Source organism: Molothrus aeneus, chromosome Z (assembly GCF_037042795.1).
Source record: "Molothrus aeneus isolate 106 chromosome Z, BPBGC_Maene_1.0, whole genome shotgun sequence".
NCBI classification, from domain to species: domain Eukaryota; kingdom Metazoa; phylum Chordata; class Aves; order Passeriformes; family Icteridae; genus Molothrus; species Molothrus aeneus.
The window spans coordinates 68,262,427-68,285,812 of NC_089680.1; the positions used below are offsets into that span (position 1 = coordinate 68,262,427).

The 23,386-nt window shown below is 44.7% G+C and overlaps 1 protein-coding gene across 7 annotated transcripts in view; it reads right to left on the bottom strand.

The window, feature by feature from the left end:
• PAX5 (paired box 5) overlaps positions 1-23,386 on the bottom strand; it is a 136,272-nt gene that overhangs the window by 44,107 nt on the left and 68,779 nt on the right. For 6 of the 7 annotated variants that reach the window (XM_066569143.1, XM_066569142.1, XM_066569140.1 and 3 more), the window contains one exon: positions 15,804-15,933. In XM_066569143.1, the coding sequence (XP_066425240.1) occupies positions 15,804-15,933 (130 nt within the window). Of the gene's footprint in view, positions 1-15,803; positions 15,934-19,895; positions 19,953-23,386 lie in introns of all 7 variants that reach the window. The other variant, XM_066569136.1, reaches the window with a different exon arrangement.

Consider the following 23,386-nt stretch of genomic DNA (forward strand, 5'->3'; position numbering starts at 1 on the left):
TCCCTGCTCAGGACCATGGTGTGTCCAGCCAGGCTCAGTGCAGTGCTGCTGTGCCAGGAGTGCCAATGCTCAGCCAGATGCCAGGCAACCCGGGGCTTCACTGTCCTACCTGCTCCTATGCAGACAGACACCTGCCCATGCAGGTGAGCCCTGTCAATGCTGACATGGGTGAACAGGACCCAGCAGCCTGCTGGTGCATCCAGAAATGGGAAGACGTGAGTATATTGACAACTGGCTATTCGGCTTGCTACATAAGCACAGAGGAAAAGAAAATCCAACAGCTTTCACCAGTCTGTTTTGCACTGACGTTAAACCATTAAACTCATGCTGAAATTTTTCATCTCACAAAGATCAATATTTATGATCTGCATCTGGAATTCATCTGAGATGGAGGCATTTCCAATCCAAGCATCATTGCTAATGTCATGAGTGTTTTTCTACTCCTCACAGAACAAATATGTACCCCCTCAATTTTTACATCTTAATTAGGGTTCAACAAAGTCCAAGTCAACAACCTATATGCTATCTTTCTGCTATTTAAGTAATGGTTTTTTAATCCTGGAATAAGATAAAAAGCTGAAATCAGGCACTTTACCTAGATTCTCTGATGGAAATAGTGAAGCAATGGAAATGTTGACACACTGGGGGTTTCAGTATTTTCCACCAAATATTCTCAGTTGTCAAGTTTGAAATGTTTTACTCTGTTTAGCTGAAGGAACCTGAAACATCTCATTTGAAATCACTTTGAGACAAAATTGCATTTTTCATCTGCCCTACCAAGCAGCAGAACCAAATTATTTCCAAGTCCTATCTCTTTCCCAGCTTTCTATTGGGGAGATAGCATCTCATAACATAGTGAGATATGTATCTCAGCTCATGAGTTAAAAAATATGTAGTTAAAAAATATCAAATGTGGGATTATTTTATGGGAAGCATCCTCCAGTGAGGTCAGGCCAGAGAACAGAAGGGATTGTGGAAAGGCATCTTGCTCCAAGCCCCGTGTGATATTTCCCTTCTGCCACATTCAGGCAGGACTGAAGCAATCCATGAGGGCCAGCACCACGATGGGGGGATGCTGTAGGGATGCCCAGGGCCATGGGACATCTCCACCCACCCCAAGACCTGGGGGCCCTGCAGCCTGCCTGTGTCTGGGTGAGACACTTGGGGGTTGCGTGACCCTCAGCCATTACCCTTCAAGTGGGAACTCCCAGCTCACATTTTGACCTGCCTGCTCCTCAGCTGAAGACAGCGACCATGGACAAAAAGGATAGGAGAGTGGCCAGAGGGGGTCCCTAGCCAACAGTGACCATCATGGTGTCAGGATTTATAACTGTATTAAATGGCATGACAGTTGGCCACAATAAATCAGCTTCCCTTCTTTCCAAATCACAGACAATAAAAGGTTTGGCAGTGAAAGTAATTCATCATCATAAAGACTTGAGACATTCCAGCCTTCAATTTCACTCACATTCTCAATACACCAGAGAGGAGTGTCAGAGTTTTAGGGGAGAAGAAAGACGTGGAGAGAAGAAAGGGGAAAATAATTAAAAGAAAACATGAAGAAAGATTGGGCAGGAATAATTAGAAAGGTCAGAGAAAGGAGTACATTGAGGACAGCACTTTGGATGATGGGGCAGAACTGCTTTGTTCTCTGCAGGGTGCATGTGATGCTGAGCAAAGCTGATGTGCCCGTACCACTCCCATGGGTCCACGGGGAGGAGGGGCTGGGACAGTGTCCCAGAGGGATAGCCAAATTTCACACTCACTCCCCTCCTCTCCCAGACCTGTGGTGCCACCACTGATCCCTGCTGCCTACAAACGCTTTATGCCACTTAGTGGGGACAGAGGAATGAAGGAGATGACAGCAGCTGGTGCTGGTGGAGCACCATGCCCACAACCAAGGCAGTGCATTCTCCTCCATGAGGACTGCAAATTCATTCTGTATCCACCCAGCAGGAGGGACCTCCCCTGCTGCACCAGAGGCCAGCTGCAGCCAGAAGAGCTCAGAGCAGCCACCAGAGAAGGGGAGCATTGTGCTGAGGGTCTGCAGGCAGTGTCTTGCAGAGGAAAGCACAGAAATAACTCTGTGGTCTACAAGCCCTTGGGTGACACAATGCACAGGAGCAGTGGCATTCCATCTCTCCAAGGGGTCAAGTACAGGGGATAGGCACTCCTGTCTACCTGCTGGTCAGGGCAGGGAGGCAACATCACACAGAGCACCAGAGAGCTGCTTTATGCATGTCACAGTAGGGCCCAGTGATATCCTAGTCATATGTTAAGAACTTAAGATGTATCATGAAAACCTGAATTAATATCAAGACTTGAAGGTAGTGAAGTCCCCAGAAGAGATGGATAAAATCTGTCTCCTGAGCAGGGAGGATGCACTCATGGATGAGTGGAAGGCCACAGCAGCTATACCTCTTTTGGTCAAATGAACACTGGTCTCTCTAGAGTGGACAAAGCCATTGGGATGCTCTGGGGCAGGACATAGGGATCCATGGAGCACCTCCTGGTATGGCCTCAGCAGCTGCAGGCGAGGACACACAAAGCAGAAGTGGGCTCTGCAACCCTGTACCGCATATTCATGCGCCAGGTGTGATGCATGTCCCGTGTGTCTCTGTTACTGCCAGTGTTCCCTTATTCCTACCATGACCATCCCTAGTGCAGCCCCACAGGAGAGATGGACAATGCTCTGCAGAGAACTCAGGGGCCAGATGCAGCTTTGTCATCCAGGCTAGGCTGGGCAATGCCCTGGTTCCACAAGATTCATAGTTTGTGATTCAGTGTCTATACCAGACAGCTTGGCTGTCTCTGCATCAGCATGAGGGTGAAGCTGGACCTGGATGCATTTGGAACTGCCTTTACTGGCTAGCATACACAGCTCAGGCAACAGAGGACACAATTTTCCTACAGTGTGAACAGCTACCAGACCTGTTCAAGGCTACACCAAGGCCTGGGAATAGCTTGTGTCCATGTGCCATATAACTATATTAACAAGGACAGAAGGAGCAAAAACAAGGCCTCTGTTTAGCAACAAACACCTGATTTGCTGACAGTCTTATCCACAGCCCCAGGCATCACCCCACCTCTTATGGACCTTGCAATTAGTGCAGATGTAGCAGCAGCTGCTGCCTCCCCACCACATTCTTCCACACACTACATACTTGTGCAGTCTTTAAGTCCCAGTGGCTAAGGACCATCCCTCCCCTAGCAGGATGCTAACATCTGGGGACACCACAAGGTCTGGACCCAAAAGTGCCAGAGATTAAGCCAGCTGGGGAGGAGATAACCCACACATCCTTCTTTAGAGGGATACTGCTGATACATGAGCCTTTTTCAGAAGTTAGTGTTCAAAAAAGGTATAATGTCATCACAGGGCTGTGCTCAAGGATTTCAGATTGTTGTAACGAATGTAGAGAAAAGAAGGAAAATTCCAGAGGGACCCCAACACTCCTTTCACTCTCTTTACTGAATTTACTTTTGAGCCACATCTGTGTGAAAATCCCAAGCCAGGTGTCAAGTCTGTGGCAGCACACGCAGTCCCCATCCTTGCTGATTCTTGTGGGATTTCCACAAGTGATATTCGTCACTGCTGGTAAATGTGCCAATTCTATCAAGCAGCTCAAAGCCAGGCAACTTGTATTTTGATGAAGTACCAGTGACATTTTTCTTTTTTTCTACTTCATTTTTCTTTTTGTGTATTTTTTTATTACAGTTCAACATTTTTAGGAGAAACTATACAAAACCCAAAATTCACACATTTTTTGCCTTAATGTAACATGAAATCCTAAAGAAATAATGATTCACTGCAAAAAAAAAGCCCAAAACAAAACAAACAAAACAAAAAACCAAAACAAAAAAAAACCAACCAAAAAAACCCCAAAACAAACAAACAAACAAAAAAAAGCAAAACAAAAAAAAAAAAAAAAAAACAAAAAACAAACATAGGCTTATAAAATCTCTGTTCTTGGCTAACACAGTGTTTTCCAGGGACAGAACTACAGAAAGAGCTCTTTCAAAGAATAGAGAATGCAAGCAAGAACTTTCCTCAAAAAATACACTTCAGCATTATTAAAACATGACTTTGAACATTTTACACTTTGCAGTTTTTCTTCCTTGAGTCATCTTAAGTTTCACCTAGATTTCTCCCAGATTTCTCCTAGATTAAAAAAATTAAATTATGCTCACACCTTCCTAATGGTAGGAAGGTGTGAGGACACAGCAGGCAGCAGGTATCCTCCTGGCATGCTCTCCATTGCTCCAGGGTGCACAAAAACCCAGATTTGTCCCTTTTATGATTTCCTCTACTCACTTCCCAAAACTACTGGTCTGATAACTCACAGTCAATTCACTGCAAATACATAATCTCTCTCTAACTGGTCAGGTATCATTTAAGAATTAATTCCTTTTAAGCAAATAAAGGCCACATGTCATCTGTGGCAGAATAACAGAACTGTTAACATCAGAAAAGCTCTCTAGGATCACCGAGTCCAGCCATTCCCCAGCGGTGCTGAGAACACCAATAGCCCATGTCTCCAAGTGCCACATCCACATGGCTTATAAATCTTTCCAGGGATGGCAACTCCACCAGTGTCCTGGGCAGCCTGTGCCAGGGATGAACAGCCCTTTCACTGAAGCTGTTTTCCCCATACCTGGTGTAAGCCTTCCCCAGCATATCTTGAGACCGTGTTCTCTCTTGTCCTGCTCTCGTTCCCTGGAGGCACAACCTGACTCTGACTTGGCTCCACCCTCCTGTCAGGAGGCTGTAGAGAGACAGAAGGTCCCCCCAAGTCTCCTTTTCTCCAGTATGAGCCCCTTAGCTCCCTCACCACACCTAATAAAACTTGTGTGCCAGACCCTTCCCGGCACCATTAATTGTCACTGGACACATTCCAGCACCTCAATATCTTTCAGAGGTCTTCAACAGCTGCCATCAGAACAATTACCTTGTCCTAGAAACAACTTCTGCAGACTCACTCAGATTGCCACTAGATTTTATTATTGTGGTGTGCAGAAGCACAGATGTCAATGCATCCTGTTACTCACCTGGAAATATCATTTTGGTGGCTTGCACAGAAATTCTCAAATGTTTTGTTATTGTTGTGGGCCAAAAGAAAAAGCAATTCAGGAAGCATTTAAGCTAATTAGAATGCTTTCCTTTCCTTTCTTTATTTTCTTTTTTTTTTAATTATTTCCAAATTAGAGATCTACAACAGATTTCAGCATTTATCTGGCAGTGAGAAATTCTACCTGTCAGCTGAACTAGCCATTGCACAAGCTGCCAGCCCTGAGCACCTGAGCCCCCCGGCTGCCATGGGGTGGGTGGCACAGCTGCGTGTGAGCATCCCCAGGACCCCAACACCAGCATGAGACACTGTGCATGAAGCCTGCAGAGCACTTTCCACCCACCAACATGGAGCTGGCTTGACATCCTTTTTTTTTCAGGGTGCTTCAGACCACTGTGAGCACAAGATGAGGCTGCTCAGTATGCCTGTAGAACAAGCCCTAGGCCCACCACAATAAGGACCACCACAAAGGCACCAGAACCCTCTTGTCTTAATCCTCCTGCTATAGCTACTCAATTTAAAATTGCATTTATTATCCATACCACAGTGGTATTTGGGGCAGGGGGAAACAGATTTAATTAATTAGACATTGCAAAATCCTTAAGTAAAAGATGCTATGTAAATGCAAATTGTTATTATACATGCTTTGCACCAAAATATGTTTACCATAGTTAAATTCAACATTTAAATCCACAGCCAAACTCCCAACAGAGCCAGGCTGTACATCATCAAAAGAGGCAGTTAATAGCCTGGGTCTTAGTGGGGTACAAGTGCCCTCGTTTGCTTTCTCAAATGCACTTCTTCTTTAATAGCAAGATAAGAATTCATAAAAATGGAAAAACTCAACAGTGTCGCAGTTAGACTCTGTCTTCTCATTAAAAATTACACTTTTGTTTTTCAGATTGGCTGCTTTACACAGGAGTTTATGTGGTCTTTTCTCAAATCTTTAACATGGCAGACCCTATTGTGAGTGAGGAATAGATTACTGGGAAATGAATCTGCACTTTTATCCATTAAATGTAGAAACTAAGCTGTAACTCTTAGCATAACTCTTCACTATAAACCATCCATCTACCAACACCAATCTGCACTTCAAAACAGTCCTGCAGAAGTTAAAGTACAATTCTGTGATTATGTTCCATGTTTAAACAAGATCAACATTTCCAGGTAGGGACAGGTTATATAATAGGTTATGTGACCTGTATATAGCCTCAGAAGAAGACTTTTTATTGTTATTACAACTAGGCAACAACAACAACAAAAAACATCAAAGCATTTTTCCAGAAGAAAAATGTAGTATTAACAAATCCAAATTTTTTTTCTACTTTCTTCAAAACTGTGCTAATTTGAGGATTGGGACAGGAGGGGAGGAAAAAAAGAAGGAAAGAAGAAGTTGTGGAAAAGTTACTCTTGCTCTAATTTCAGAGAGTTGGAACAGGAAGTACAAATTGAAATAACTTTTCTTTGAAAAAAAAATTTAATCTTAAAATAATGCAATTTCTTTCAGTCAGCTGGTGAAAGCACAACTGTAAAACTGCTGCTGACTACCAGCTGGATAAAAATTCTCCCCAGTATCTTCAGGTGACCCTTCTCTCTCTCTCCAGGGCAGGTCCATCCCACCTGTGCAGGTCCAGCTTAAACTAACCACTCCTCCTTCCCTCAATAGCCATTGGAAAGAAACAGGCACATTCTGATGAGAATCCCCAACCTTATATGCAGAAATTCTTTGGACAAGGTGTTTTCTTCTTTCCACCTGGAGCTCTTGGTCCAGGGATGACCAATCACAGACCTCCTAAATGGTGAGACATCAGCAAAGACAGTCCAGTGCTGTGCCACTGTGAGAATCAAATATATGCAGGTAACCAAGGGGGCCAGAATCCACAGCTAAAATGTAAAAAGTAGATGTATTCCATCACCATGCTGGCACTACAAGGACAAATAGACTGCTAGCTTTCATCTTAGCAGAGACAAAAAGTGTGTGGGCTGTTCCTAGCCTCACATATCAACAGGCCTGTGTAACACTTCACAACAGTGTGAATTTCCTCTGTGCTTTTATGATCTCTGCTTTTTTCTCTCTCCCAAGACAGGAAGCTCAAAAATGTCTGAGAGAGGGTCTTCAAATCTCTATAAACATCTATGTTATCTCTGCACAGAAATTCTACTTCTCAGAAAAGACAGAGTATAAAGGATAGAGGATAATTTATGTTTTCCCACACTGTTATTCTCCAGACCTTGGCATTTCCAGTTGCAAAGCCACCTAAATTATCATACTCCTCAACAGATCTTCTTTTTACTACACTTTTGTCCCAGTCCCTCTTAAAATACAAAGTAGTAACTGCTACTTGTTTAATGGACAAATAGTGTTTTCTAATGAAACCAGGTTTCTCATTGTGGTCAGCAAGATCTGGATTTAGACCTGAATTCATGATAATAAACAACCTACAACTGCTGAATCAGCTAGATAGGAGATTCTTAGGTTCATTCTTTTTGACTACAGTAATGTACAAATTAAAATAAACATCCCCTTTCTCCCCCAGGAACTGCCACAAGCAGATTTCATAATGCTTTTTGTTAATGAACTACTAACCCTGTATCACACTTTTGCACCTCTAAAATAATAGCAGTCTTCACTGTAAACATCAGGTGTTCACGAAAGAAAGAAAAGTTCTGTTTCAATATGTATTCCTCAAAGGCATCTATTCGGAGCTTTTTTTGCCCCTAAATGTCACATTATTGTTTCAACCGGACACAAAAATTACATAGTTGTCTCAGATGCCCATCAAAAATGGTCCATAAAAGGCAGATCAAATACAGCTCGAGACAGAGGAAAAGCATTCTTTCCTTGGCTCCTGACAGCACTACATCAGAAAGCAGAGTTAAACTTTAGTCTTAAGCACAGCAAAACTAAAAATTAAAGAGAAGTGGAACTTGGAAAGAGGTTGTGACTTTGTTCTGATGTGGGGTGAGTACCCAGAATCCAGCTAAGACCCAGCACAGAAAGTCAGCCTTTCCTTTTTTGTTGGCCAAAGAGTTCAGTCTGTGACCACACTCCACCTCACCTATTCAGACTGGTTAAATATTCTATATATTGGAATAATTACCAATATAGCCAGACGGGACGTGCCTTGGCTTGTCTGGCCCTTGCTTCTTGACCAAAAGACAGCAACTGTGGTATTCTACCCCAGAGACACCTTTGGTCAGCTGGGTGTGTGGTGTTTTACCCCAGAGACACCTTTGGCCGGCTGGGTGTGTGGTGTTTTACCCCAGAGACACCTTTGGCCAGCTGAGTGTGTGGTGTTTCACCCCAGAGACACCTTTGGCCAGCTGGGTGTGTGGTGTTTCACCCCAGAGACACCTTTGGCCAGCTGGATGCTGCAGCTGGGCACTGGGGGACAAGCCCAGGCTTGCAGGAGCTCAGGTTTACCTCGGTGGAGAAGCTTTAAGGCGATGGTGCAGGAAAGGAGTCGGTTCTGATGGAGGCTTTGGATCCAGAGCTTTATTCTGGCCCTCAGGCCTCTGAATGCAGCACCAGCTCCAGCAGAACTCCCTGAGCCCGTGGTTGCTGCTCCTTTAACCCCGGGGAGAGGGGCAGGGAAGGGGCAGGGAGCCACCAGCCAGGTCCAGGAGGGGAGGGACAAAGGGACAAAGGACACCTGGATGGCCCAATGCCCCCCAGGGGTGGAGGGCATCTTTTGAATTGTGCCAATCACTCGAGGCCCTTCTGGAATGCCAGGATTGACAGACAGTGCACAGCAGGGGTGAGGGAGGGAAAGGAGAGGTGGCTGACACACCTGGGGAAGAAATCTTCAGGGAGAAACCCGGGGTATCTGAGGCAAACCATGACATCACACCAGAACAATTCTACCTGGATGTGCACACCTCACCCCATACTCTTAAGACTGAACTCTTAATTTTTCTTGTGTACCCCTAAGACTGCTAATTTCCAAAGCCATAAAAAGAAATAGGCCACATTTCAAGATGTTTACACAACCCAAATGTCCTCTCTTCTGCTTACACTCTCCCAGCCATTACTAGAGGAACACAGCCCTTACAATCTTCATCAGAGAGGTTCAGCCAGGTCAAGAATCCCAGGGAAGGAGTTTGAAGGCTGGTACCTTTTCCTGGTCACTAGAAAGCAATAAGAGAAGATGAAATGGCCTCAAATTGCACCAGGGGGGAACCTTAGATTGGACATCAGTGAAATTGTCTGCACTGAAAGGGCTGTCAGGCACTGAAACAGGCTGTCCACAGCAGTGATGTCCCTGGAGGGATTTAAATGACATGTAGGCATTTGGAGACATTGCTAATCATAGACTTGGCAGTACTGGATTAGTGGTTGGACTTGATGATCTTGGAGACCTTTCCCAAATTAATGATTCTCTGACTGAAAAAAGGAAAAGAATACAAAGATTCAAAACCACCACCCCCAAAAATGAAGCAATGGAAAGCAAAACCTCCATGTTTTCCTTCCACGTTTTGTGGTATCTCTAAAATGTTCCCTTAAAATCATGTACAAAAAGCAAAATAAATTATGAGAAAGCTTTCTTACCCACCTACTCCATTTTCATGCCCAGGCTGGTAGAGGCAGACCCAGAAGGTACCAGTGGTCCTAGTAACATGGACTGCAGGCTGTCCCACAGCCACCCCGTGCCTAATCCCACCAAAGGAGCAATGACACACAGCTCTACCCAGAAGCATGGAACCACAGAGTCAACCACAGAAACACAGGGCAGCTGAGATTAGAAAGAAGTTCTGGAGTTCACCCAGCCCAGCTAACTTGGCTATGCAATAAAGTAGGTGTCGAGTCCAAACTCAATACCTAAACTCTAGCCTGTGGAGTCAGGGGGTTTCCCCAGACCCCTCCAGCCTGGTTTCTAGAGATGTATCCTCTATCCACAGGCTGAGAATGATCTGTTACCACTCTTCTGGAAGTGATCTGCATCCTATTGCCACTTGTTTTCTTGTTAAAAAAACCAAGTCCTTTTGGATTGCATTGAGCTAAGTGCTGAAATACATTAGTCTTTAATCCTGGCAAGAGCTCAGCCTGGGATTTTAGAGTAGTGACTTCTTTCCTCCTATTGAAGGCATCAGAATTCATGCAGTTCCACCATCTCACATGTAGATTCAGAAGGGACAAATAATACCTTCCATTCAACAAAACCTGGCAAAACAATGGCTCATAAATTGCAGTTACATCATGATGGCACAAACAAAGTAGCATGAAGACTCAATGAGCAGATGAGACTGAGCACTCCTAAGGAAAAACACACTGAGAGGCTAACTGAGCACTGCATTTCACCACAGAACAGTAGAAAGAAATGTCTTTTGGCCTGCATTTATCCCATTTTAGCAACTGTTTTCCCTAACAAAAGAAACAGAACATTATTCCAGGAACATGGATTGCTAAACATATCCCTGTTACCTGCACTAGCCACAGATCTGTGCCACATATGAATAACTAACTGCCTGGCACAATGTACTACACCTAAGATGTTGAATACATCTACAGTAATGAAAAGGTCAGGCTGATCTTCCCAGGGGTGGAGGAGTCTGCTCTATGTTCAGTTCAGCTTCACATCTGGGATCACCTATGTCTAGTGGCAGAGTCCAGCAATGCAAGCCAGAGCAGGTAATGGAGATGACAGCCATTGGGAATGTCTCTCCTTCTCCATCTCTTCCAAATAATAAACTGATGCTGATCCTGCTCTTGTTCTGTTTTTCTCACCTTTTTGATGGGCATACAAAATAGGCAGCAAAGTCCATGGATTTGGCTCTCCAGAGCCATTGTCTACAAGGCTGACCACAAAAAGAAGCAAGGAACTTAACACTACAAGCTGTGGCTGCAAGTTTGAATGCAGAAGATAAGACATAACTTGTCCATACTTGGCAGAGTCTTGGTCTCCCTGCATGCGAGGAAGAGCAGGTGAGCCAAGGGTGATAGAGATGTCCCAGCATGGAAGAAGACCAGGCTCCTCTACTCCATCATTTGCTAGACAAAAAGCCCATTTGCTGACAAAACTGTGCCCTGTGACACTTCTTTTAATGGAGTGATACAGCGTTCCCATCACACCCCAGGGCAGTAAATGATGCTTCTCTGCCCCTGGGTGAGGTGAGCCTGGTCAACAGCCACTCCTGGCTCTGTAAGAACATACTGACCCTGCTGCTGGACACAGCCAGGCTGCTGCGGGTTCATCAATCCACCCCCAGCGCAGCATTGGAGAGCCATATAAAGATATCAGTTTAACGTGGCTTTATCCTCTCAAAGTGACACCAACCATGCTGAAATCAGCAAGTCAAAGCAGGAAAAATGCATCTGGAGATAATTAGTAACAATCACTGCTGCTTGGAAACTGCTGACAACAGCAGCAATGTGCTGGGTCTATGTCATTGGCTTGTAAATGGAGAGGCTGTGGCAGCATGAAGTGACTGAAGGGTTTTTTTAAACTTACTGTATAATGTGGCATAAAAACAATGCAAAGAAAGCAAATGGTTCTCTAATCAGAGGTTTCGCTGGTGATCCACAGCACAACAGAGGTGGTGGATGAAGTGGTACTGAGAGCTGTGACTACATTTCTCCTTAGCAGCAAGTACTAGCATGAGTGTCAACGTTTAAGCAATCCTTTAATTTTCAAGATCTCTCCCATATGTTTGGATCTGGCAGCTGGCTAAGAGAGAGAAATGTTACATTTTCCATGAACAACTGCACAGAGGATCTTCGCCATCTTAAATCTCAAGAATGCTTTGCCATCCATACCACAACCTAGTAACAAGAGCAATGAAAAACTGTAATCATAGTTCTGTTCTCAGACATATTTCCAATAAATTATTTTATAATCTTACAGATTTAAGACTGACACCATGAAAGAGACTAAAAGTTCCCCAGACTACTTCAGAACTTCTCATAAAGATTAAGCTTGAACAGCAGATACAGCTATAGAAAGACACAAGTGTTCCTGGCTCGAACTCGTGGTTTTCATATTTTAAGTTATTTACCCACTTTTCAGCCTTACAATAGCCCCATTCTGTGTTGAAATATCATGCAGTTGTGTTCACAGCTCTGCTCCACACACACAACCAGAAGAGTTCCCAGTAGAAGAGATGTTTCCCACCAATGCTGCCCTGGATACCATAACTCATTTGGCAGTGTTTTAAGCAGCTCTTGGTCTCATTATACTGAAGCTGTTACAAAATTGTTTATAATCTGGAATGTCAACACAGAAGTGAGATCGACCTCAAGGCATAATAGCACCAAACACAGACTTAGGACATTTGCTGGACTTTTATCCAATTAACCCTCACTTTTACAGTGGAAAACACACTACCTAGCATACTAAAATATGTTGCCCTTGAGGCTTTCAAGTTCATTCTCGGAGTTTGTTCACATACATCACAGGACAGCCTGTATGAAACAAGGAAGAGTGGAAACACTCAAAAAAGCGCTAATAAATTAAAAGCAATGCAACTTCCTGAATGTCAAGAGAAGACCAGAGGTAAGGCTGGCCATTCCTCCTCCAGTAAGGAGCAGTTCACATTGAAAATGCCATCACAGATCTGTGAGGCTTAGGCTCTTCTGAATTGAGGGGAGCAAGGACCAGGAGGTGGTTCTGGCAGGATTTCTCTGATGAATAAGGGCATTACCACTGAAGTGGGGCTGACACAAAGCTGACCTTTCTGCAGAGATTGTTACCTTATTGATAGCCTATCATCCCCCGCCCATCCCAGCCACAGAACACTAAACCAATAACTGGATTTTACCACAGCTTTGGTCAGGTCACAGACCACAAAAAAGGCTCTGAGAAGGCAAAATAGGTGGTGTTCTTGCAGACACTTGTTGGGCCTAGCACTTATAACCACTGTTGTGCACCATTTCCCAGCTCCTGATTTTCAGAGATACCTACCACAGATTAAGGTCCCATGGCAATATGCACCTTATGCTTACAAGGGAAATAGGGTCAAGAAATGTGTCTCCTTTTCCAAATTCCCTGTCCCACAAAGGAAACAGGCTGGGTAAAGAGTTGTGACTGAAAATATGACTTCTATTATGGGAGAAAATAGAGGAATCTGTCCAGAACTACAGTGGGAAATGTACCAGCAAGTGTACTGTAATGGACATGCCTTGCACATTATAAAGTATAGCTTGCTACTGAATCCTTCCTGCTCCTGACAGCCTGCACAGCCCTTTCAGCTCCTCAGGAAGCCTCAGAGTAGGCACCATGACTCAGGCATACAATACGGGCCCAGACTGTGATGAGGATTTCTGGGTGCTTCCAGTGCATGACCAGCACAAAACAATTCCTATGGCTATTAGAAAGAGAATATGAAAGTATAGCAGATAGACAATTTCCTCCACAAACCTATCAAAAGGCATAGGTTTTAGAAGACTCCTGATATGCTCATGTAAATCTACATTTTATGAATGCTGTTGATAGAAAACTCTACAGCACTTTCAAATTAAAGATATAAATACCCAATGTCTTGAAAAATGTGTTCTGTTGTAGCTGTCACTCTGGCATATTTAAGACTAATGGCAGGTTTTTTTCTAGAACCTGCTGTTCATAAAGCCCACTCCATGTTTTTGAGGAGAACTAGCAAATTTAATATTTGGAACCTTTGCTCAAGTGTCGGTAACATCACAGGGAGAACCTCTGTGAAATCCATATTGAATTCTGCAGCATCACCTCTGTAATAGGTTTTACTCTAACAAATGTGATCAATCAGCTCTCAACACTCTAAGGAAGTAGCAATGTGAGACATATAAGAAGTGCTTAAACCAGGGTAAAGAAAGAACTACCAGCCAAAACAGCTTTTGGCTGAACCTCATTTTGGCCAGGTGTAAATCCTGGATGAGCAGTCCCTTAGAAGATGACAGAGGCTATAGTTAGGTCTCTCCAAAGCCTTCCTTTGTCCAGCCTGAAAAGTTCCAGCTCTGTCAGCTTTCCTCATAGCAGAGGTGTTCCAGCCCTCTGATCAAACAGGATGCCTCCTCTGGCCTGGCTCCAGCAGCTCCACATGCTCCCTGTGCTGGGCCTGAGGGCTGGAGGCAGCTCTGCAGGTGGGGTCTCACCTGAGCAGGGCAGAGGGGCAGAATGGCCCCTCCGTGCCCTGCTGCCCACACTGGGGGTCAGGCCAGCACAGGGGCATTTCTGGCTCCCAGCATACATGGCCAGGGCAGGGACAGCTCTCACCCACCAGCACCCCAAGCCCTCCTCCCAGGGCTGCTCTGAGTCTGTTTGTCCTCTGGCTGGATCAATCCTGGAAGTAGCCCCAACCCAGGTGCAGCATCAGCATCTGGCCTTTTTGAGATTCCCATGGGCCACTTCTAGGAATTTTCCAAGTCCCTCTTGGATGGCTCTGTCTTTCAGGGGTGTCATGGCACTCTCAGCCTGGTGTCACCTGCAAATCTGCTGAGGGTGCCCATGGTCCCTCTGTCTGTGTCACTGATGAATATGTTAGATAACATTGGTTCCAGCACAGACCCCTGATGGACATATAGATATATTTGTATCAATGCTATATCTCCTTACATCTTACAAGCCACACATCTCCAGAAGTTCCTCTTTCTGTCCATCATCCATCCATCCATCCATCCATCCATCCATCCATCCATCCATCCATCCATCCATCCATCCATCCATCCATGCCTAGACACATTTCTTATCTAGTCCAACACTCAAACCACCCATTCAGAACCAGACAGATATTGAAAGAAGTCTCTCCCATCCCACTTCAAGGTACACATGTATTTCTTTCACTCTCCAATCTCTTCTGAATTCTCCTAAACTTTGTCAAGAAAAGCTGAAGACTGATACTTTACTGGGTTAAAACAACTTTGTAACAACACTTGTTTTCAAAACTTCTCCTCTGTTGGATGAGATTTTAAGGCATTAAAGACATAGTAATACTTTATAAAAAACAGTATAATCTTCCACAGTAGCTACAAAATAAAGCATTACGTCCAATCTTTGTCAAAACAGAGAAAATCCAATGAAATTTGCACCAATTAGATATAGAAGTAACACACTGAGCTAACATTCCTATGAAACACAGAGCCTTAAATTTTAAAAGCCCTCCTTTTTTCTGACTTGCACAACTAATTTGGGATAGAATTTAATAATTAGCTTACCATTTGGCCAATTTCCTTGCAAGCAATGGGGTCAGTCCCAAATAAATAGGTGACCAAAGCATTTATGAGACCCTAGCTGTTCCTTAACTCTTGCTCTACAGCTGCTGAATAAATGCAGATGATTTGGCATTCTTTGAGCAAACAGCCTTTGGTTTTCATTTAAATGCTCAACTTTAGTGCACAGGTACAATTCAGAAATGGTATAAAATGAGCTTCCAAAATTTAGGCTAGTTTGAACTGTCATAAAAACTCCATTCAGTCAAACATACCAGGTGCATTTATGAAAAAATAGCTCCAAAGCCCAAAAGCAGAGGCAAGCATTCTGCTTTTCAGTGATGCGGTGGTATTCAAGATGTACTTTTGGGGTGGAGGGGCACATCCTTTCCTGAACAAGAGGGATGGAGGCTCCATCTGTCAGCTACAAACATACACAAACGATTTACACAAGCCATTCAGCTCTCTTTCAACAAGAGCTCCTATGAAATCACATTCAAAAAGAGACTTTTTGAGCAAATTACTCCACATATGACACAATTCTTCCATAAAGGACCTCATCATGCAATATGAAGGTACAGACAATTCACACTACTTACCAGTGTTTGAAAATCATTTACCTGTGACAATAGGATAGGACTGAGGCCCAGGAACACTTGCTCCCAAATCTGCTGAAGTAGGGCTGGTTATATTGGCCTTCATGTCATCCAATCCACCAGCTAGTGAGGCCATGGCTGAGTATTCTGTTGCCTGGAAAAAGAAACAAAAGACATTTTAGTGGAAATAAATTCACTAATCAAGAGCTTTTTTTTGCCTGTGTCAACAGAAAGTAGATGCAATACAGAACTCAAAAATCCTTTGTTAAGCCAGTGTTAAAGGCACTGCTCATTTACACTGGGCTTTTCAACATTCAAACTGTTCAGTAAGTGGGTCTGTGCTTATCACCAGTGTTCTAGGAGAACACAAAAATAGGTTTTCTTTATAAAACCAAAGACAAACTCATTAATATGTAACAAGGCTTTCCTGAAAGAGGAAAATTTGTAGATTACCTGCCAAGTGCAAGCTACTTTCTTGTTAGGAAAATGTTCATGCCTCTTAACCTCCACACTCTCCATATTTCAGGGCTGGCACTTGAGGGGACATGCACTAATGAGAAGGTGGGAACAGGTTTTCCATTTCCCTTTTCTTAGAAATGTTGCATTTCTTGCATACAGGAAAACGGTATGTATATACAAAGAGTTTACTTAATGGATGCATTTGTAGGTAACTGTTTCTAAATCCAAGTTATTTAAAAATAAAGCACCTGACTGTAGTAAGAACACTGTGCCATTTCCAAATAATTTCCTAATCTCATTACCTGAAAGAGGCTATGGTAAACAAGCACAGATCTCAGAAATCAGAGTGTTTGTATCCTATAAACCTGTTTAAGTCTCCATTGCTACAGCATTCTGCATTCTATAGCCAATGAGGCCAATGCATGTATCTAAAGGATGTATATGCATATGGAACAAAGCTTATCTTCATTTGCCCTTTTTCAATTATTTCTTACTGTCAGGATCATTCTCACTTGAATCTGTGAAGTTTTCTTCCAAAGTTCTCTGTTCCCTGCTATCCGCCCTTTAAGTTTTAATCCCTTATTTGTGAGACAGCAGTCATGCCCATATCAACTGGAGATTGACTTCAAATAAAAAACTACAGTGGGGACAGGTAAACTGAAGAGCAGCCACTGTAATGCCAGTCTCTAATGAACTCCTGAAGATTAAGTCAATGCAGAAGCCATGCAGAGATGAAGAAATGCAGATGAACCCAGGATCACATGGGGGTTTTTTGGAGTAACCAAAACAAAACTCAGAAAAACACAGAATCCCAGACTGTTTCGGACTGTTAGGTACCTTAAAGACCAACTTATTATACATGCCCTCTACCATGCAGGGACACTAGACCAGGCTGTTCAAGGTCCCATCCAACCAGGCCTTGTACAGCTCCAGGGATGTGACATCAAAATAAGTTAACTTTGTTTTAAGGAAACAAAAGCTGATCTGAGTGAATACATCTTCCTCCTTCCCACAAGTTTCTCTGACAACCCAGCACATAATCTCGTGCTTGCAATTAACTCAGTACCTTAGCCAGGAATACATGCTGGTATCTCCGTAGCTCAGGTCTCACTCAAACAGAAGGTCATTCACATGGATAATCCTGTATTAACAGTTCTGTGTAATAAACATGTTTTTTCTGCAGACACCATTTGCATGAGTTAGGAGTACAGCCTGTCACCTTGAAGGATCCCTCTTGCAGATGAGCAAGCTAAATACATTTTACCAGGGACTAGCTGCTGGCCACCCTTGTCCCGCACCCAGCCCATGCATCAGAGTCCTCTGACTGGTCTCCTAGGATCCTACATAACCTTTGCAATAAAGTTGTACTGTTCCTCAGTTCTTTCAGCTCATGCCTCCTCCAACACCCTCTGTGCCCTCACTTTTGCCTTGCCATCATTCAGCTAGGCCGTTTTGTCTACCATCACTGCTTCAAAGACTCCCACACCTCTGACTCATCCCCACTTCTGCTCCAGGGAGAGGACAGCCCTGGGAACCTCCCTCCTCTGCAGAGGACAATGATAATGGCCCCAGCCTTCCTTCTTCCTGGAAGTGTAATCAAAGCTCCTTCTTCTCATTCAGCGCACCACTATAATGGATTTCTCAGCCTTCCCACACTATTCCATGTTTTCCTGAGTCTCTAACCCCACCTCTCCCCTATGCAGGGTACATGCACATATGGAGGCACTGCTAGATTTTTTTCTTTCCCCAAAACCCTAATCTGGCAAAACATTAGAGAAACAATAGCCCTGCAGAGATATCCCAAGCAACTGGGGATGCACAAGCATGGATGGGCTGGCAGCACAGCAGAGGAAAAACCTGTCCTTGCGTGCTGATGTTTGGAATTTCTGGTATCTCTAGAAGAGCACACACAAATCCCTGGGGAGGGATGCCTGAATTCACCTATGTTGCTCTATGAAAGCCATAACCACACCATATGAAGACTAGAAAATCCCTTTGGATCCTCCCATGAGGAAGATCCACCCCTCCCAAGAGGCAGAGAGTGAATGTGTTTTCTCAATTACAAAGTGAGACTTGCACACATGTAGTTTGGGAAGAAGCATCTAGCTGGAATGGGACCCTTGCCGTGGGCGGGGTCACATGAGGGGGCTGAGGAAGGAGGTGCACATCCCAAACTACAAACCCAACTGGAACCAGCTTAAGCCCTCAACTGCAATTCTCAGACACAGGAATACATAACTCCATAGCTTGCTTCCCTTCAGGAGTCCAAGGAACTGACCCTGGGAGAAATGGGACCAGAGTTAAGACTTTTAACCTGGAAAGACCTGGAAGCACCATGCAAATGAGTCATGCTCTCTGAGGTTGGAGAAAGTGACCATTTCTAGTGTCAACCAAGCAGCAACCAGAGTGTAGCATAACCTGGCAGGAGTCACAACACAGGTGGCCTGTGCTCTTCCATGTCACTGCACCATAGTGAGTTGGTGCAATATACAGTGGCACAGTCCCAAACCATGGAACATCTGCAGGAGGGACTGGAAGCATTACAGTTGCTCAGCACAATGTGGATGAAGAGCCCATAGACAAGCAGCACTGTGGTAGGAATGAGCTGAAGATGTGCAAAATGGAGATTTGGGGTCCTTCCCTGCTTTTGGTCCAAATAGCTTCCTGCAGATGGGAGCTGCATGTCTTTTGCCATGGCACAGCAACTTTTCCCAGAGGTAAGAATAGAGGGATTTTAAGGGATTTTCTGGTTTTAAGGGATTTCCCAACTACTTTGCTGTGTGTAGATCCTTTCTTGGAATGATCATCAGCTGAACACTAACAGCCACAAGGAGCAAGCACTGACCACTGCTTCCAGCACTGAGGCAGAAGTGCAGGCTGAGGGGCAGCCCTTCTGATTGCTGACTCCCCTCTCATCATGCATTCCCAGTGGAAGAGCAACCCCATCACTCACATCCACGTCTGCAGTTATAGTTTGCACCACAAAGCAGGAGGGTCAGGGCCAGCACTGGGCTGGCAGAGTGGCAGTGACCAGCACTTGCCTGTGGGCAGAAAAGGAAACATAGTGCTGCCAACAGCAAGGCACTGCAGAGAGGTGATGGTCAGCAGAGGCATCTTCTGGCCCCCAAGGAGTAGGGCATCAGGACTGCAGAGCAGAGGAGCCTTCACCCTAAAACCACACTATGGGTACTGTCTACAGGAATCTCTAGAACCCCCTGAAAAAGCAAAAACCTCTCTAACACTGTGGAGTCACGGTGTTTGGTGTTGAACCACTCATGAGGGGTACAGTGGTGACCCCTCTTCCCATTCCCCCCAGGCAGATCTCTTCCTTTCAGGCATCCCATCTGGAGAGGAAAGGAAACCCCAGGGAAAGGCAGCACTCATGGAGCAGCCCCTCACCCCATGGCCTCACTGAGACCCCTCTGCTGAACCCTTCTGCTGACCCTTCCCAAGAGCTTCTCCAGCTAATTGGAGTGGGAGCAGCAGAAGGGATCTCTGATTTGCCTCCTGCACTAGTGTGCTCTCACTGCTGCTGGTGAGAAACAGCCCAGAATGATCATCATGGCCAGGGATCCCTCCTTGTGCAGCCAGGAAGCCTGACCTTCTGCTTGGTAGGTGAAAAAGCAAGAGACGGGTGTTCATTACCCTAGAAATTACCTGAAAAATGACTGCCTGCGGTTGTACCACGCACTGTCTCATCAGCATGGAGCACCACTGCCATAGCATGGAGGAGAGAAAACACAGACATGTGAAACGAGGTATATATAAAAGAGAGACTGAGAAGGACAAACTGAAAGGAGGGGCAAGACCAGATCTTGTGTGTTCCCCTGCCTTATCCTACTCTGCTCTGGCTCGGCTCTGGCGGACGGAGCTGGGGGGAGTGGCTGCAGTGGGGAGGAGAGGAGTAATCTCTGTGCGCCTGCTAGCAGCAGCACAAGCTCTCTTGCAGCAGCAGGGTCTGCACAGTCCCTCCACATTACACGTCTCTGCAAAGTGCAAACAGGAAGGTTTCTGCTCTAAGTAAAGTTTTGAATCTACCTCAGTTACAAAAGCTTTATTTCTCGCTATTAATCCCTTGGAGTGATGATTGTGATAGGCAAATGGTAAGAAAAAGGGTGCAGGAGAGTTTCCTAACTGTTTTCAAACCTGCTGCACTACAGTAAAGCAGAGAGGCAGATCACAACCAGCTTCACCCTGTACTATTTCTGGTGAAGATGAATGAATGTAACACACCGAAAAGTCAACCTACCCTCTGTGTACAGAAATTGTTTCTTTGATATTTATCTGGGATTTTATCCTAAAGTGTCAGGAAAAGATGGACACACAGCAGGGAACAAGGCCACTCCCTGAAACAGCCTGGTTTTTAGGTACCAATGTGAGAATCTCAGGGAGCTACAAGGCTGGAATGAGCCCTGCAGCAGTGCTGCAACACATAAGGTGTGAGACAAATGTATCCCTTTTTCGCCTGATTCCTTTTGTGGGGCACAGACCTCACAATGCTGCTGAAGAGACTGCACCAAGCAAAGACAGAGAAGAGCTGTCTGCTGCACAGGGCAAATGGCCATTAAAATGAGCCAGCTGGGGTCCACTGGGACTTGCACATGTTGCTTTTTTGCATCTGCTATATATTCCAAATCAGAACATCAGGCAGGCATGAAATAATACCTTCTGTGTTCTCCTGCCGCTGGCACAGCTGCCCCCAGGCCCATGGTGCTGCTCAGGATGCAGCAGCAGCAGCAGCAGCAGCAGCAGCAGCAGCTCAACAGGAGCTGAGACCATCAGTGCAAGGTGCCAGCTTGGGGTTTCAGGGCTTAGTCTGCCTCCTCACTGACCATGTGCTCTGCCTTCCTTCCTGACAGAGGTGGTGTGTCAAGAGCCTTCATTGCCAAAGAAAACACTGAGGTCCCTGAAAGGCACAATGTTGTCCCCCAAATCACATCCACCACACCCCCTGGTATCCCTCATGGCAGCAGCAAGCCAGACCTCACAACAAATATCTCCAAGTTATCACATCTTAATATTTTTAAATTAATTAATAAATAGAGGCAAAAGTGGCACATGCCAGGCAGGCTGTCCACAGAAACCCACACAGCAGTCTGACAAAGGGAAAAAATTTGTAATGTTAGATATGGTTCGAAGAGTTTAATCCAAAGCAGCTGTAATTAATCTCCCCAGGCTTTCAGAAACCCAGCAGCGCTGGCAGCTGCAGGCACCACTGCTGCTCTGCCTGGAATTTCATGGGAATGGAAAACCCAGCCTAATGCCCTCCTACTCAGCCACCCAAGATATGGGTGGGAAAGGCTCCTGGAAACCTATACATCAAAGTCTCACCACTGCTGCCTTCCAACCACCACCCCATTTAATAATTTACATGATATTCCCTGCACTGAGCACTGCTGACACCAAACCCAATCCTACTTTGGAACAAATGTTATTTACACGTCTAACTGGGACCAAACCCTAGCTTCTCTTTGTTTTCAGCCACATTGAGCTCAGTGCTGCCTCACAGAATGTGGAAGTTTGGTTTCAACCCTTTTTCTTAAGTTTAAAGTGGGTATTTCTGAATCTCCCTTTCACAAAACATATATGTTTATAAAAAGTTAACAGCTGTGCTTCATTTTAGCCCAAATCCAATTAGGATTGTACACATCCCCAGACATTCCTTTGAAGGCAGTGAGAATTAGCTTGTGCACCCTGCCATGAACACATTTACCCTCATACTTCAAAATAACTGACCTGTTTTTGACCCAATCTTCACATTATCTGCATAAGGGAAATGATATACTACATTTTACATTTCCACAGTACAATTCATAAGTGGGTGCAGATATTCTCAGATTTTCCAAAGGGACACTCAAATCCAATCTAAATGCCAAGAATTTACCTGTTGTTTTTCTTTTATACATATAAATAGCTGCATTTCCATTCACTCTTTGTTTCTCATTTTCATTTTGTTCTAATATCTGCATGTAAATGTCTGAAAATAGCATCTGTAATTGAAGATTATGAAGTATAGCCAGCTCCTGACAGGCTGCTAAGGAAGATGGATTATCCTCATTTTTCTGTAAATTTTGTCAATTTTGGAATTCATAAGCTATCAACACTGATCAAAATGTGACTGCACAGCTGTGTCAAAGCGGACAGCGCAGCACCGGCGCAGCTCCGAGGACAGCTCTCCCCAGCCACTCAGCCAGGGGCACACTCTGCAGGAATCCTTCCCGGCTTCCTGCGGTATCTACATCCCAATCACACTGCCCCCTCCACCCCTGAAAAAAAAAAAAAAATCAAATAAATAAGTAAATTGAAAGTACGCAAATTCTCTGGTGCGCCAATTCAGATCACAAAGCACAATTTATTGCATGTTCTCTCTTTTTATTTATCCCTAAGTAGTAAACACAATTTCCATTCAGGGGGTTCGTTATGTTCCACTCCTACCAGACAATCACAGCACACTTGAGGCAATTGTTTAGCCTCTTCCTCTCAATTTTCCCATTACTGGGAGTAAGTACTGTTGGGACTCTTTAATAGCCCGACTGCAGCCCATATCAATAACAGATGAGGTTTAATCGTCCAACACAAAAATTATTTAGGCTCAGTAAGGACATTCAATGTCATTTGCATAATGGCATTTCTATCCTGAGCACCTAACCCATCGTGCATAAACAAGACCCTGGGACCATAAATAATAATAAATCATGACGTCCAAGCTCCTCTTGCTATAATAGGAGCCTCTCTATGTAGAAATTATTTCAGCAGGAAACGGGCACTATAATTTTAAAGACATGTGGCACTGCACAGGCCAGTAAATCACACCCGTGCGCACAGTCACGCACACACACGTGCCAGTGAGGCTGCCCATAGTGAACAGCAAAACCCCGTGGAGCAGCAGCACAGAACACTGCCCATGCTGGCTGCTGGAGATGTTTTTAATATTGTTTCTTAGTCAGAGGTAGCAGGCTGAACAAAAGCAATGCCTGAGTAGTGTGTGCAGTGCCTGGGCATGTGCTCGATGGACCTGTCAGTCTGCCAAATCCCTGCTGGGCAATCCCTCATGCCTGCTGTCCTTGGATCTCTGGGAAAGTCGGATGGGAAGAGAGCACTGACCTGCAGATGCCTAGATGGGTGTTTTCCAGGCAAGCCCTCCATGG